Genomic DNA, 17070 nt, shown 5'->3' on the forward strand with positions numbered 1-17070 from the left:
TCAATTGTTACTGTTTCTTCCAGTAAGTATTGAATATGTTTTAATTTGAGAGCGTTTCCCAAAATAAAAATTCGTATAACTGATGTCTAAACTCGAGCTCATCCGGAGAAGCAGCGCCACGTTTGAATTCGGATGAGAACAATTGAGTCCACGTATGAATAGTGGATCCTTCCCAAGTCCATCCAAAAGACTTCTTAATTGTTTTTATGATTATTTTTATTTCATTTAATTATTTTCAAATTCTCACATAAATTAAAATAAATAATTTAATTTTTTCAAATTTTAAAATAAAAATAATATTAAAAAATATATTTTAATAATATTTTATTTAATTTTTAACTTTTATCTCAATTCATCTTATCTGTAAAAACAAACAGGCAGAAGGGTTTCACATTTTTTAGCCTACTCGCAGTAGTAGCTGGTTGCTACTTTTCTTAAAGGAATTAGATTTTTATAATTCTGATAGATTATCGAATTTTCAAAGTTTGATTTGTTCATATTATTTTTAATTATGGGTTGAACTTAATGAGTTTGTTTATTATCAGTGAATAGTGCATATTTCCATGATTGATTTTTTATGTGTATTTTTATGGTCATTTTTGCTATTGTTGGTAGTAATAGATTTTTTGCCCCTTGATGTAAATTGTTATTGGTGTTCTTATTTTGTTGTTAGTGTTGTCGTTTTGTTATTGGTGTTGTAGTAACTCGCACTAAAATGGTCAGGAAGCCCATCGACACCCTAGGCCACATTAAGCGGTTGCTGAGTCCATTGACTTGTTCTCGAAGGAAACCCATGAGATGCGATTGTGGAGCTCGATGGCTCGTTCCCGTAGGTAACCTACTAGTGGCAGTTATGGGACGGGCATAAACACTCGGCATTTGCTAGAGAAGATACTGTACTCGTATTGCTGTCTAGGTGAGAGAGGTCGAGCAATCTAGAGAGTTGCCTGCATATTAGGCACTTGACCTTTCTCGCCTGTTGGCTCATCATGAGGGAGGTCGGGCAGTTTAATAACTTATCCTGCCTATTGGCTCTTAGCTAGGTGTAAGTGGGGTCGGGCAGTCCAGAGAGTTGCCTGCCTGTTAGGCTCTTGGGCAGTCCTTGACCTTTCACGCCTGTTGGCTCGTCACGAGGGAGGTCGAGCAGTTTGATAACTTGTCCTGCTTGTTGGCTCTCATCGAGGTGTAAGTGGGGTTTGGCGGTCCTTAACCTTTCCCTAACTATTGGGAGGTCGTGAGGTCTTTTGACCTTCACCCCTTTTTTGGTTGTACCGCGAGTGTGTAACTTGACACTGGTGGCTAACTGTTGGAGGGGTCGTTTGACCTCCATGCCCTTTTTGGTTGTACCATGAGTGTGTAACTCAACACTAGTGGTTAACTATTGGTGGTTCCTAGGGTCTTTTGACCTCCACACCCTTTTTGGTTGCATCGTGAGTGTGTAACTCGACCTTTGGTGGCTAACCACTGAGAGGGTCATGGGGTCTTCTAACTTTCACGTTCTTTTTATTGTATCGCGTCCTGAGAAGTTCTCATTAAAAACAAAATGGGTAAGTATAATGCAAATTACAAGTTTGAGATTTGTAAACCTGAGCCATTCTACTAAAGTGTGATGAAGGCTAGTGACACATGGGTGATGCTTGCAAGCAACCATACTTTGGCATTGATGAAGGCCTCTACGGGCAGTGACAGAACCACATATTCTTTCCATAGAGACGTTGGTCTTGTTGCATGGTGGAGATGTCAGTTTTGTTGCTCGCCGAGGGGTGCGAGTCTTGTTGCCTCACCAAGGGGCCCTAGTCTTGTTGCTTGCTAAGGGGTGTTGCGGTCAATTATGGTTTCGATCTGTTGGGTGCAACAGATCTACAGAGAGTATACATGGCCCCGATATGCAAAGAGTTGCCAACATTGTGCGCCCCAAGCACATTGTGTGTGTTGTATCTGTTCTATTCCTATCATATTTTTCCATTATTTCACATAAATATAAAAGGAAAAAAGTAGAAAAATTATCTAAACTTTCGTAAATGATCCAGTGAGTTGGAGAATATCTTTCTCCCCATTTTGGTGTACAAATTTATGGCAAGAAGGTTTTAAGCAGGTGGAGTTTGTGTGGGCTAGCACTGGCGAGGAGCTATATCTTCGGTGGTGAGGCAGTTCAGTGGCAAGCATTGGCACTTTGGTGGTTGAGGGTCTTCACATCGACGACAGAAAAATTTGGTGAGCTGGGGTGGTCGAGTTGGTTTCCTTAGGATGCTCACCATGGTGTACTGCCACGATGAGGGTAATGGTGACTATGATAGAGAACGTTGGCATAGCCGTGGGTGGCTCCACGAGCTCACGGTTGGGCTGCACTAATTAACATATTGTGGTGTTGGCTTCGTGTGGCGTGTACTGGTGAGAATAGCATGTGACAACGGCGAGGATCTTTGGGAAGGTCAGGTACCACCATGCCAGCGAAAAAAATGGTGGTCGGCACTGGGTTGGCAAGTGCATGGATGCCTGGCTTGGTGGTCCTTCAACAATGTGTATCCTCTACCCGCACTGTGCTGTATGCAAGTGGCTTCCGGTGTTGAGGAACCACTCCACTAGTGACAGAAACTTCTTGTGGTGCGAGTAGTGGTTGGTGGTGGCCCTGGCAACTCACGGACGGTAGGTTTGTTGATCTCAATGGTGCTCCGTGAAGTGCTTCCTTTGCACACATTGTGCTCAACATGAACTACTTTAGTGGGCGGGGACTATCTTGTCTTGGTGCAGGTGGTGGCTAGCTCCAATGGTAGAGAACCACCGTGCTGTGGACAGGGGTTGCCAGCGAGTTGTGCAACGGTCGCTGATAGCCTTGCTGGCTAGAGAGTTGCCAACGGGTGTGCTACTTGCAGTGTGCTTTCGTTTGACAGATTTGGCTACCAAACCAGGGGAGGCACCTCTTTGGTGACAAAAAAATATTGGCTAGCTCGGTCGTGGCTGGCAACGGTCTTGAAATTTCCTGGGCGTCTAATGGGCGGTTCTTTGTATGAATTCCTGGTGCTTGACTTCCTGCACTATACATAGCAGAGTGATCCGATTCGGGAAGCTACCTTTGGAAGTCTTCACCGTCATTGCATCTCTGTTGTCATTGTATCACCAGTAGATTACCAACCCGTCAATGGTGGCCACAAGTTTTGCCTGGTGATGGAACTGGGTGGACACCATGCATCCCTTGCGTGCATATGTTTTTGGAGACGATCTTGTGAGTCGCGAAATTCCTCTACTCTCCTTTCCAACATTAAGAAATCGTGGTTGGCGTGTGATCGCGTGATAGTTGGCATGTAAAAATCACATTGAAGTTTGCATAGATCCCATAGACGGTGCCGCTGTTAAGGACATGTTTCATACCACCAACTATATGGATAACCTACAACGAACAAAGGGGAGGCACTGGTTGCCTAGGGACACTCCAATGCCAAAGTTAAAATAATAATATGAGAATAAGTGTATGTAGAAGATGAAGTAAATCAAGTTAACAATTTGTTATCTCCTGTAGACTATTTATAGAGGTTATTTCTTTAGAGTGATAGAAGTCCAATTAGCCTTGTGAACCATTTTCCTTTTAAGAGTTTGAGCCTCTCTCCTATTAGAAATATAAGTCTCTTTCTTCTTATGAGTTTTAGGCAACATGTTTTATTTTTTTCTTGACTTTATCTCTTAGCTAAATTATAGACTGTGGGCTTGATTACTAGTAGGTACAAATATCTCTTCCAAGAATATTATTTTTTAATATTATTATTGTTTTGAATTTGAAAAAGTTGAATTAGGATTTAAAAATGTTGAATTGTTTATTATATTTTGTGTGAGAATTTAGAAAAATTATAATGATGAGATTAGATGAGATAAGATGAGTTGAGATGTTTTTCCAATGCAAACAATAGTAATGCAATCCATGATCTTAAGGTACGCTTGACCGCAAACCAATGAGTAGAAGTGGAGCTGCTGACAACTGATTGATTGAGAATGAAATTTCTGGTCTGGTGATATTGCAGAGACCCAACTCTGCCTATAATGAGAATGATCCATGGCATTAAAGTTATGCCATCAGTTGGAGAGTATGGATCAATGGAGGTTTGAGTTGCTTGAACAAACACGAAGAAAGGAGAGAGGTGCATAAACGTTGAATATTGGGGAAAAAATCATTATAGCTTTAAGCCATGCAATTAGACCATGCAATAATAAGGTCGTCAACATAGATTATAATATAAATATGTATGCAGCCAATGTGATACAAAAACGGAGAGCCATCCACCAGTGATGTGGTGACTCATGATCTTGAGAGGTATCCGCCAGTAAGGCCACGACTCGAGATCTAAGAGACATAGAATTAGGATATGCATGTAAACTACACTCTAGGGGCCTATTTTAATAGATTCAAAGTTTTATGTAACTTGCACACACAATCTGGATAAGTCACATCAAGGAATCTTGGTGTTGTGCCATAAACTCCTCTTCATCTAGATAATAGAGAAAGATAGTAGAATATCTAATTGCATAATTAACCAATCAAAGTGCACTATTGAACAAGATAACTCGTATGGTAGAGAGGTTAATAATTGGCTAAAGTTCTCAGTGTAATCAATTCAACATCGTTAATTAAAGCCTAATTTTGTAACAAAGGTGAGCATTAAATCTCTCAATTGAGCCATCAGCCCCTTGTTTAACTTTAATACCCACTTATTTTGAATAACATTATGGCGCAATGGTTGAGCACTGTAGGACCAGGTTCCATCAGACAAAAGAGCTTGAAATCCTTGGGACATAGCATTTCTCCACCGTGAGTTAATAGCAACTTTGAAGTAGTAACTAGGTTCTTTTGTGAAATCACCACCTGTCCCAAAAATTTAAACTAATGGGAAGATGTAGAGTTAATTATTTGTATTATATTCTTAACACTTTTTCTCATGTGTAGGTTAGACTCTTTATCAATGGGTGGCTCAACACGTGGAATATTTAATTACATGGGGTAGAGTGTAGAGTCAGAACTCGAATTCAGGACTTCTTCTCTAATACGATGTGAAATCTCCATTTGTCTCAAAAGTTTAAGTTGATGAGAAGATGTAGATTTTATTATTTATTTTATATCTTAACACTCTCTATCTGTCACTTGTGGGCTAGTCTCCTCTTCAATGGATGGCCTAACCCTTGAAATATTTAATTAATTAATGAGATAAAGTATACAGTTAGGATTCGATCTTAAGACTTTTGCTCTAATACCATGTGAAATCAACGGTCTCAGAGAATGGTGTAAAAGGTGAAGAAGACGTGCTTAGTTTAGGTGTAAACATTGATAGTTAGGGAATGTAGTTGGCTTAAGGCCAGTTCCCAGTTTGAGATGTAGTGTTCATAGGATGGATGGATGCGGCTAGAGGTTGAGGTGATGGAGAAGATGAGTGTGTTGGCTGTTGTTGAGACAAGCTCTCGATAGGGAGAGACTCAGGATCATTGTGAGCCGGAAAGTTGTTGGTAGTTTATGCCAAATAAGAAGAATGGGATGGAGCATGCTCTATAGGTGTATTATAAGAATGTAATGATTCTATCCAAGATATAGAGGTATTTCCAGGTGAGATGAACGGATCATCCTTCTCATCATTAATCTTGGAAGGCAAAGCAGCAAAGGCTCAGTCCTTGGCTAGAAGATCGAGATGTTTCATAAAGAGAAAATGACTGGAAATTTAGACTTTGTTGAATATAGGGTGTAGACATGCACTAATAACCACCGTAGTGACACCCCAGAAAAATATAAGATTTGGGTCTATATTCCAGCTTATCAAGCCCATATGACCTTAGTAAAGGAAAGCAATGACAACCAAAGACCCTTAAACTTTGATAGTTTTGTTCCCTTCTACAAAGCTTGAAGTATGGAGATTAAAAATCATTGATGGTAGTTGGCAGTCGATTGCTTGTGTAAATGATAGTAAGGAAAGCATCAAGCCAAAATTGGTTTGAGAGTTGACAATGTGCAAACATAGTTAATCCCTTTTCAAGAATGTGGTTGCAGCTTCCTTTCAACTAGACCATTCTAATTGGAAATATGGGGGTAAGTTTTTCCAATGAATTATTTTGTGTACTTCAATGTTTACAAGAGTTCCATCCTCACCTCCATCAAAATGAAGTTGTTTTATGGTAGTCGAGAATTGGTTTTCATCCAGGAATTTGAATTTAATAAATAGTTAGAAGACTTGAAACTCGGTTAAGTATGCCTAAAAAATCAAGTGGTCAAGAAGCTTAGCAACTTAGAAGTCAAGTGGAAGTTGATACCACATTATAGCGAGAGTTTGAAAATGTCATATGTGTAATTAATATAATTATGAGGTACCAGAATGTTATATCATTAAAGTTAGAGCAATGCTAGTTTTCATTCTAAATCTTGTCATCCACAGTCACACTTGTTAATGTGGCATATTTTAAGTCGCTTGTTTTATCAACCACTTAAAACAACGACGACTTAAGATATTATGCATAGTAAGTGTGATTGAGGATGATAAATTTAAGATGGAAAATAGCTTTACTCTTAAAGTTATTACATCAATTTGTTCCAGTACTATGCATATTAATGAGAGAGAAAAACTAGTAGTATATGTAGTCTTTAAGCCCTTGAAATATGCCTATCTATTATTGCATTTACTTTGAGAACTAGAGAGAGAATTCTTTTGTAATAAAAGTGTTTATAGTCACCATGGCAGATTAGTCAGTATTCACTTGCTAACTAAGCAGTGGATTCATGTATTGCCACTTCCAAAATTATTTTAATTTTGTAGATAACGTAGGGATCAATGGATCATGAATATTGGAGGAGAGAAGACCCTTATTGCTCTTCAAATTACTGTCCTTGAGGCCTTTAGAATGGCCCAATATTTTGAAGATTGACTCTTGTAAATTGCCTTGTGTGGTCACTTTTGTAACATGTATTATTTTATGATAATATTTAACACATGAAACTTTTTTTTTTTGAGTAATCTAGAATGATTTTTTGTTTTGTATAATATCTTTCATGTTATGTGAAGTTTGGGTATTAAAGTGAACCATGAATTCAAAAGAAAACTAAAAAATCTCCTTTTAAGTTTTATGAAAATGTCTTATAGTAGCAATCATTACCATTTTTATGGTGTAATTCTGGCCAAGTCATTACAAATCGACGATACAAGTAAACACCTTACACAAGTGTGATATTCTATATGATAAAGATAAGAATAGATGGTGTATATAATCCTATATTATTTGGGAATGAAAAGTTTTTACTCTTCATAAGGTTTCAATGTGGCTCCAATTGTATTATTGACTAGTCATTTTAAAGTATAGACCATATGGTTTGGGTCTTCTATTGGGGTGTTACAAATGGTATCAGAACCTATCCCAACTAGAAATGTGGGATTTGAGCCGTACCACCTACGAATGATAGGCCCAACGAGGACGTCAGAAATTTAAGGGAGATCCTACATTACTTAGAAATGAGAAATTCTTGCTCTTTATAAAGTTCTAATAAGGCTCTAATTGTATCATTGATTAGTCCTTTTAGAGTATAGATCATGTAGTTTGAGCCTTCCATTAAAGCGTTACAACAAGAGAATTATGTATCACCATTTCAACTACCATCACTACCACTACCAGAATCACTTAAGAGTCTGTTGCAAAACCTAATAACTAACATCGAATCTTGAAAGCAACAATGAAAGGGTAAAATGGAGAGAGACTATATTGAATTGGAGTCGCATTGAAAATGAATAATGCTAAATGTAGTTTTAGGATATGCAAGTCTCGCATACTCAATAAAAAAAAAAAATGGTGCACTATTAAAAAAATGAGTTTTTATTTTTTTTATTTTTAATATGGGTCTTAAATTGATCCATTTATTACAAAAAAGAGTGCACATGACTCCCATACTCTAATAAATATCATTTCAAAATACTTTGTTCAAACTCCCACATAACTGAGTTTACAAGGCCAAAGTTGTAGGCATGTCGTGAGGCACCATTAGCAGTAGATGCAGCCGTAATTGTGTACAACTAATAAGGTTGGTTGGAGTTGGGTGGCTTTCCCTTTCGGTTTTGATTTCGGTGAATCCAAATACGCGCAACAGCTCCCAACTCTCAAACTCCGGGCGGTTATTTCAACACTTCACTCCCTCGTATCCTCCGCCCTTCCCCCCTGCCTTTCCCTTCTTATTTTCCTCTCCACCCTCAATCTCCATTCATTTCCTCTCTCTTTCTAAGCCCCCAAACAAGAGGCGACGCTGGTACCGCTGGGAAACGGAGACAATAATGTCTTTCGCCACCACCAAGTTCGCCCACCACATCCCTCTCAGCACAACCGCCGCCAGATCCAATGACCACAAGCCTTTTCTCGACCCTTTCAAAGCAACACCATTTCTCGGATCCACTCACAAGTTTCGCTTCCATCCTCTGACGAATTCCAATCACACTAATAACCATCGTCGATCCGCCGTGGTCGCGGTATCCGACGTTCTCAAGGCAAAGAAGCCCAAATCCACCTCCAATCTGGTAATCTCCTCACCCGCTCTGCCCCCATTCCTTTTTCTTTTTTATTTTTATATGTAAATATTGACGCTTTTATGGTAATTCGATTATGTGATCCTAGATTTTCTGGGAATTCTTTTTTCGCGTAGAAATATTAGTTAAATGAAAGAATTTCTTATTAGTACTTTAAAAGGGTTTCTGCTCTCGTTTATGGGTATTTGGAACCTGGGAAAGCTAACATATTCGACTGGTTGAAGCCTAATTAAAACTATTTGTTTAATTAACACACTATTTTGATAATTTGAAATCGAAGTACTCAGATGATAACATTTTCTCTTTTAATCTTGATATTGTTTTCAATACTATTGATTTATGCCTTAACCGGATAGTATTGGAGAAAATTTCACTATATCACTCCTCTCTCATATTAGCATCTAACAAATAAATAATCTTAACATATAATTCGTTCTACATTTTCTGGAGACACAGAGTCTCAGATTTCTGCTTTTGCCTAATTGTGTTTACAGCTGATCACGAAAGAAGAAGGCTTGGAGCTCTATGAAGACATGGTATTGGGCAGAGCTTTTGAGGACATGTGTGCCCAGATGTATTACAGGGGGAAAATGTTTGGTTTCGTTCACCTCTACAATGGCCAAGAGGCTGTGTCAACTGGGTTTATCAAGCTTTTGAAAAAGGAAGATTGTGTGGCCAGCACATACCGTGATCACGTACATGCGCTGAGCAAAGGGGTCCCAGCTCGTGCTGTGATGAGTGAACTCTTCGGAAAGACCACGGGATGTTGTCGCGGCCAGGGTGGTTCAATGCACATGTTCTCTAGTGAGCACAATGTGCTTGGTGGGTTTGCCTTCATTGGTGAAGGGATTCCAGTGGCCACGGGTGCAGCATTCAGCTCCAAATATAGGAGGGAGGTTTTGAAAGAGGCAGATTGTGATCATGTGACTGTGGCATTTTTTGGAGATGGGACTTGTAACAATGGCCAGTTCTTTGAGTGTTTGAACATGGCAGCATTGTGGAAATTGCCAATTGTGTTTGTTGTGGAGAATAATCTGTGGGCTATTGGGATGTCACACTTGAGAGCAACCTCGGATCCAGAGATTTGGAAGAAGGGGCCAGCATTTGGGATGCCAGGTGTTCATATTGATGGCATGGATGTTTTGAAAGTGAGGGAGGTGGCTAAGGAGGCAATTGGAAGGGCTAGAAGAGGAGAAGGGCCAACATTGGTGGAATGTGAGACATATAGGTTTAGAGGGCACTCGTTGGCTGATCCAGATGAGCTTCGTGACCCTGGTGAGCATTTGTTTGTTTCTTTTCCCCTATTTCGGATACCCATTTATTCTTTGATGAGCAGTACATTTACTTTCATTTTTGTTTGTGCTAGAATGTGATGTGTTGCAATTGTGCATTCAAAGATCTAGTTATTGCCACTTTCCCATGGCTTTTTACCACTGTTCTTTCTTTTGCTTTTTTGTATGGTTAAACCAATTCAAATAATGCCACCCTGTCCTCGGTTGTATGTCACTTGTATTGGAAACATTCCATATTCTGGCATTGAATCACTTGCGTCAGATTATGAGCATAAGGGTTTTTATAATAGCTACTTAAATGCTAGATAGAGCACCTAGTTCTTTTGTTGGATGTTTACTTTATTGGAATATTCATGCTGGTTACCATAGTAGCTTAGTGTCGCCATGTGCAATGTTTTTCTTGTCAAAAGTGCAGAAAATCAAGTTTTTGGATTCTTCAAACATGAACTGGTATCACTGTATTAGGAATGATTTCTCTAAAATAAAGAAACCTATCTAGGTGTTGATGATGATGTAGGCCCTATGGCTTCTACATTCTTTTATTTATTGGCATGTCCGTTGTTGTAAGCATATGTTTTCTTTTTTTTTTTCCCTTCCATTTACCTGTGTTATTTGATACATCCCTAATAACAACAGAGATATAGAATTTGATTAGCCATGCGCAAGCATGTGGTCTCTACTCTCGACATACTTCCTTATCTGCTTATAATTTCAGTTATCCTAACATGCAAATTATTACAGCTGTATTTTAAATTACGTTTTCATATTAAGCCATTTAATTTCTGAAAACCTAAATAAGGATATGAACTGGATGAGTACTCAGAGATGGCCTTTACTTCATCTTCCTTTCTGGGATCACGTTTTATCCTTAGCGATGATAGATTTTCACCTCAATTCGTGGTTCTACTTTTGCAGCTGAGAAGGCACACTATGCTACTAGAGATCCCATCACAGCATTGAAGAAATATTTGATTGAGAACAATCTAGTTAGTGAACCAGAGTTGAAAGCCATCGAGAAGAAGATTGATGAGGTGGTTGAGGAGGCTGTTGAGTTTGCAGATGAGAGCCCTCATCCAGGTCGCAGTCAGCTATTGGAGAATGTGTTTGCAGATCCAAAAGGTTTTGGAATCGGACCCGATGGCCGGTATAGATGTGAAGATCCCAAATTCACCGAAGGCACTGCTCATGTGTAATCAATCCCTTCAAGCTTGGAGGTTGAGCAATCTGCTTCTGCTGGTTTTCAGTTCATGGCTGCAGTATTTGTAGTTATTTACTACTAGCTATCACTAGTTAACTTATGAAACGGTGTCAGCTTTTCTAATGTAAGCAGGATTTGTTCTTTCGTTTGCATTATGTATTTCCAATTTTGGATTTTGCCCCTTTTTTAAAACCGTCTTGTCAGATAAGCAAATTCCAAAAGCTCAGTTTGCATAATCTGTTGGTAACAAAATATTATAGAATTTTGCATTTATCAGGTCCCCCGTTTATCTTTTTTTACTTGTGTTTTCATGTTAGCAGTTTGTGGGAAAAGGTAGGAATTTATTTCTCAAGGAAGACAATATTAGGATGGACCACTCGCTTTTCTGTTTATACGTGGGACAGTGGGAGCGTGACGTTGATTAGGAATTTGTGGATTAAGATCCACCTCCTGTACTAAAAATATAATAATACTAATATTGAAATTAAAACAAAATCCATGCATTGTGCGTTGTACCATGCGAACAGCCACATGTACCAAAGTTGATGAGGGGTAAAGCCAGCTGCTACCATAATGCGCTCACAAGAAAAATGCGTTGTCTTGAAGCAGACTCAGCTTTTTGCTTTTGTTATTTATTTATTTGTTATTTTTTTTTTTTTCATCTCAACGTTTCTATCATAATAAGTACATGGAAACTGCTACTTCCTCCGAAAATTTCTACTGACGATTTGTACCTACTCAGGTGGCTTAATAATTGAAATCGAACCTTTCCCTCTCGCCCCTTTCATTTCAAACCGAGAAGCCCCTGAGCCGAAACCTCTGGCCCTCTTCACTGATTGGAGTAATTTTGGAATTGGTTTTAGACTATCACGGTATTGAGAAACTCTGGCTTCCATACATGTTGCAGAGCCGTATCTATTATTTATAGAGAAAAGTGTTACAAATAGATAAGTATAAAGATAGGAGATAAGTACAGAGATAAGTCAAGACTATTCAACACTTTTATCATTATAACTCTTCCTATATCTATAGGCTTCTTCATCGTCACCATGTGGTTTATGGTCTCTGTAAATTGAAGTTGTTGCCAAGTTAGTGTAGAGTTTGTAGTGGTCTCAACACACACCTGTAGTCGCAAGGGGAGTTCATGAACATTGAGAGTGTCTATTAGAAATGAGAATCTTGTTGTAGGCAATATTTTGGTGAAGGTATCGGCCAACTGATCTTTCGAAGAAATGAAATGAACTTGCAGTGATTTGGATGCAACTAAGTCCCTTACGAAGTGTACATCTCTTTCCATATGTTTCATTCTTGCATGAAACAACAGATATGCAGTGAGATATGTTGTTCCAATATTGTCACACCATAGGACTGGTGTTGTAAACAGCAGAACATGCAGTTCACGGAGTAGTGACTGGAGCCATAAAAGTTCAGCAAAAGCATGATCAATGGTTTTTACTCCTACTTAGTTTGGGTGGCCTTAGGGCTAGACCTGCTCTCCTCCACGGGGGAGGTTAGGTTAGCCTGTTGGCCCTCACGTGGAGGTGGTCTGTTCAAGTAGTTTGTGATTGGACTTGCTTTCGCCCATTGATGTCATAAGGAGGGTAGGTGAGGGATGGGCCAGTGCCACTCCCACTCTTTGTCATGGCGGGATGGGGTAATCTGTTTGGCTAGCCTCGAGGCTGGTCGTGCTCTCCTTTTCAAGGGAGGTCGGGTTAGCCCAGGGCTAATCTTGCCTGTTGACCCTCACGTGGAGGTACTCCGTTTGGTAGTGTATTTGACTAGACCCGCTCCCATCTATAGACGCTCACGAGGAAAGTAAATTTTTGGCCAGCTAGAGGGATAAAGCAGCCTTCGGCATTGCACCCATCTCTTTATTGTCTCGCGGGGAGGTAATCAGTTGGTGAAAATTCGACGTTAAAAGAGATATTTGTTGATAGAAATTTGCTAATTGCATTCCTAAAAAAGACTAGCGTTTTTCATTAAATAGAGTTTATACATCATCGAATGAAGTTTACAAAATTGCAAGGGGGACCATGTTGCTTCTTTGTTTTTCTTATATGCACCCCTTTCCCCTCTCCAGTTGGGACATGTCAAGTTTTTGATTAGAGCTTGTTGCAGCTTAATGAAAGGCGCATATTGGTGCTGTGTGTCATCCCACTGGGCTTCAGTTTCAACTCTTGCATGTAACATTCACGCGCCAAGGCTTGTTCTTCCCGGATCTCCCCTATCCCTTGGGTAGTTGGAAATTTCACGTTCAGATGGTAGGTGAAGGTGATTACTTTTAGATTAATGAGGGTCGGTCGGTCGATGATGGCATTGTAAGAGAAGGGGGCCTTTACCACCAAGAAATTAACCATAACAGGGGATGTGCAAGGAGTGTTGCCTACTAAGACACTAAGACAGACATGGTGATCATCCTGGCGATTGGACTGTTTCTTTGGAGAAACCTTTGAACAGCATTGGGGCCAATTGTAGTCGGGCGATGTATATCCCTATGAGGGTAAATGCTTCCTAAAATAGGATGGCAGCCGAACTGCCATTGTCGTTAAGAATTCTTCTCATGGTGAAGTTGGTGATCTGCATAGTCACCACCAACGCATCGTCATACGGGTAGAGGACTCCCTCCTCATCAGCTTCCTTGAAGGAGATCACCAAGGCAGGTTCGCCCCTCGTGTACTTGGTAGGGTGGAGACTTCTCGGTAGTCGGCCTCCTTGGTGTGTGCCTTTCTTCTGAATGAGATTGCTCCTCTGGTAGTAAAACCCTCTACTATTGTTTTGATTTCCTCCATTAGGGGCATCTCCCAGTGTGGCTGCTGTGAGGGACCGTGCAGAGAGGTTCTCGCTTGACCTTGCTCCTCCTCCAGCTTTCTACTCTCCTTCACCAGTAGCCCCTGTTGGGGCTTCTTTTTGGGGACCGCCCCCCTCCATACCTACTCTTCTCATCAGAATGAGGGGTGCTTTGGCATAGTTTGGTCTGCCCGATGCGAACAGTATTCTCCCGTGTTATAGGTGGTTGATTGGTGGTAGGTGCAGTAGCGACACGTCATCGAGTCATTATCCTGAGTAGGTCGATGCTTGTCCCTTTGGATGGTGAATGCTAAGTGGTCATGTAGGTATGTTGTGTTCCTTGACGAAGGCTCCTCATTTCTTACCTCATGTTGCTTCCGTTTAGCTTTTTCGCTGGAGGGGCATTTGGCCGGGGCCTTCCCCTTTCGGTTTACTCGCTCTAGGAAGGAGTATGGCCTCGGTCCACGTTCATGGCAAAGCTGGTAAAGAGAACCCCCACAACCCTACTGGAGTTCATGGACTAAGCGGATAACTTTATCAATGTCGAGGACACACTCCGTCGTCTTAATCTTCTATCGTCTTGTACTCTTTGTTAAACCTTGCTAGGTAGGCTTTTAGACTTTCATCTTCTCTCTACTTGATGGTGAGAAATCACGACACAAGATTCCTTCTTCTCCTGCTAGCCATAAAGTGGGTGAGGAACAGGCGGGCCAATTCTTCAAAGTTCCCTATGGAGCTGGGCATCAAGGAACTGAACCACAACCTTGTTGGTCCTCTTAAAGTTAATGGGAAGGCCCTGCAAGGCACCTCCTCGGGAAACCCATATAGGGTCACATGTGCCTTAAAATTTTCAAAATGCTCCACTAGGTCTTGGGCCCCAACATACACCTCTATGGGGGGATCTAGAACTTTGGTGGCAATGGAATCGCCATCACTTTTGTGCTGTATCGCAGACCCGTGCTGACGATAGTTGGTCCACTTATGACGAGTTGTCTATCTTCTTCATAATTTCTGCATATTTCCCTTTGAGGTTGCTCAGTTCATCTTGCATGTTCTTCCTCTCTTTTTGTTTATTGTTGTCTCCCTCCTCTTACCTAGATTTCATATACTTAAGGACCAAGCTCTTAGCAGTTTGGGTCTTCGATCTGGGAGGCCTGTAATCATAGAAGAAATTGGCAGGAGGTTGCCTTGATGTGGCCGGTGCAGCCTTTGATGCCTAAGTTATTAATCTCTTTTAGATAATGCTGGAAAGAAGGAATTTACGCTAGCAAGTTTTTTTGTAGTGCCCCCTTCGATCCCTTTTATACCCTACCTCAAATGCCAGACAGCCATGCCCTGTGGCTAGGTGGAAGGGTGTCCTCGTGAGTCCCTTCCGCCAGGCCTTATTTAATGCGGTGTGACCCTCTGAGTGAGGTAATTGATTCGACCTAATCTTCTAGTGAGTGCATTTAATGCGGCATGATTCTTTGGTGTTGCCTTAGAGTTTAGTCTTGTCAAGATGCTGTGTTTTCTTCCTTTGTTCATCAAGATAGCCTCCCGTGTTCTTAGAGTAACGACCCATCTTCCGGTCCAAGGCCCTATTCCCAACTCATACGAGTCAAGAGCCTCTGGCCAGGTCATTCAATGGATTGGCAGATGTGGGCCTTTTGGCACTGGACTTGGCTTCCTGGGCCTTTTGGGGCTTGGAAAAAATCTCTTGACACCCAGTTTGGGCTTGTGTCCTTGAGCTTGAGGCCTCAGGAAAAAATCCCCCCAACACCAATTATTGAGGGGCACACGTTCACTAAGAGATGCTGAAGGACGTCGAAGACTGGAGGAAAGGTTGGTGAGGGGACACACGCTATGGCTACCCTTGCCTTTGAGAATGGTGGCTCCCAAGGATAGATCCTTGACATAAAAAAAAAATTAGGGTGAAATTCAAAAAAGACGTTGTATTTAGTGAATTGATAGATAAATAAATTTTTTTTACGAATGGCAGGAACATGAAGAATATTACAAAGAAAGAAAGATGTAGAGAAAGAGAATAGAATAGAGTAGAGGAACCAGTATGATAAATTTGCAAACCTTGATCGTTACCGACTTAAACCTGATCTTGGCCAGTATATTGCTCGAAATTTGGTTTCAAGTTTTCAAAATCATAGGTGATATGATTTGTGGTGCTAGTGGCCAGGCACCATTCAGTATTCTTTAGAGGTGTTGTTGTGGATATGTAACCATGCGAGGGTGATGAACTGGGCGTTTCAAAATTTTGGTCAAATCGATACCAATAAGATGGCATCACATGATTGACTTTGTGGCAAATCTAGCAGTAAGGCCTGGAGGAGAAACCGTTGGTGGACTAAGATGTAGAGAATTGTTTGGAGCCGAAACGGCCATGCCCTCGTCCTTGAGAGCACCCAGTTGAGTAACCACCACAATATAAGAAACCATTGAGATTGTGGGAACCACATCCTAGATTTGATGAAGAGTGATTGGTGAAATTGGAAAAGGAGATGCCAATATTGGATGAGGCAGATAGTTGCTCAAGTCATAACTCATGTTGGAGAAGAAAACCAAATAGAGTATCCACGAAAATGGGTTCTAATCGAGTAGTGATAAAGGTGACTAAGAACTCATATTCAGATGGGAGTCCAACAAGGATATATGAAGAGATTTCTGAGTCATTTAACGACTGACCAATGGCAACAAGAACATCTGCTAATTCTTGACTTTTTGGAAGTAATATTGGATGGAGAGACCACCTTTTTTCAGAGTGGCTAGTTGAAAATGAGTATGCATGACAAGGGTATTGGATGTGGTGGAAAACATGCGCTCTAGGGTGAGCCGGAGGTCCCGAGAATTGTAAATGCCAACAACTTGATTGGGAATGGAATTATATAAGGTAGAGAGAAAGGTACTTAAAATAATCTGGTCTTGGGCAAACCAGGAGTCATAGGATTTGGCAGGGGAGAAGAGGAGGAAGAAGAAGATATGTGTGTAGGAGGTGGAGGGAGTTGGCAATCAACATAGTAATACAAATTATGTTCATGAAGATATGGCATTAATTGGGTTTTCCAGGGTAGATAATTGTCTTTTGTGAGTTTGACTTGGATATGGTGAGGAGTGGTGAGGGTGAGTTTAGGGTTTGGATGACTTAGAGAGGACATAGATGACATTTCTAAGGAGGAAGAAATAGGAGGACGTGTGTCTTTAGGCTCTTAATACCATATCATAGCATTGAGAAACTTTGGCTTTCATACATGCTGCAAAGCTATATCTATTA

General features: G+C 40.6%; 1 protein-coding gene across 1 annotated transcript; it reads left to right on the plus strand.

Annotated features, from left to right (window-relative positions):
• Positions 1 to 7982: 7982 nt before the first annotated feature.
• LOC122311960 (pyruvate dehydrogenase E1 component subunit alpha-3, chloroplastic) lies at positions 7983 to 11297 on the plus strand. Its single transcript, XM_043126763.1, has 3 exons — positions 7983 to 8522; positions 9026 to 9806; positions 10739 to 11297. Exons 1-3 carry the CDS (start codon positions 8283 to 8285, stop codon positions 11014 to 11016), a joined length of 1299 nt encoding a protein of 432 aa, XP_042982697.1. The 5' UTR covers positions 7983 to 8282; the 3' UTR covers positions 11017 to 11297.
• Positions 11298 to 17070: the final 5773 nt, after the last annotated feature.

The sequence above is a fragment of the Carya illinoinensis genome, chromosome 1 (genome assembly GCF_018687715.1).
Source record: "Carya illinoinensis cultivar Pawnee chromosome 1, C.illinoinensisPawnee_v1, whole genome shotgun sequence".
In the NCBI taxonomy this organism is placed as follows: domain Eukaryota; kingdom Viridiplantae; phylum Streptophyta; class Magnoliopsida; order Fagales; family Juglandaceae; genus Carya; species Carya illinoinensis.

Excerpts from the sequence above, each read along its gene's own strand:
- LOC122311960 (XM_043126763.1), top strand. The coding sequence starts at position 8,283 with ATGTCTTTCGCCACCACCAAGTTCGCCCACCACATCCCTCTCAGCACA. Across the intron at positions 8,523-9,025 it reads CCAAATCCACCTCCAATCTG|CTGATCACGAAAGAAGAAGG; the intron begins GTAATCTCCTCA and ends TTGTGTTTACAG. Across the intron at positions 9,807-10,738 it reads AGATGAGCTTCGTGACCCTG|CTGAGAAGGCACACTATGCT; the intron begins GTGAGCATTTGT and ends CTACTTTTGCAG.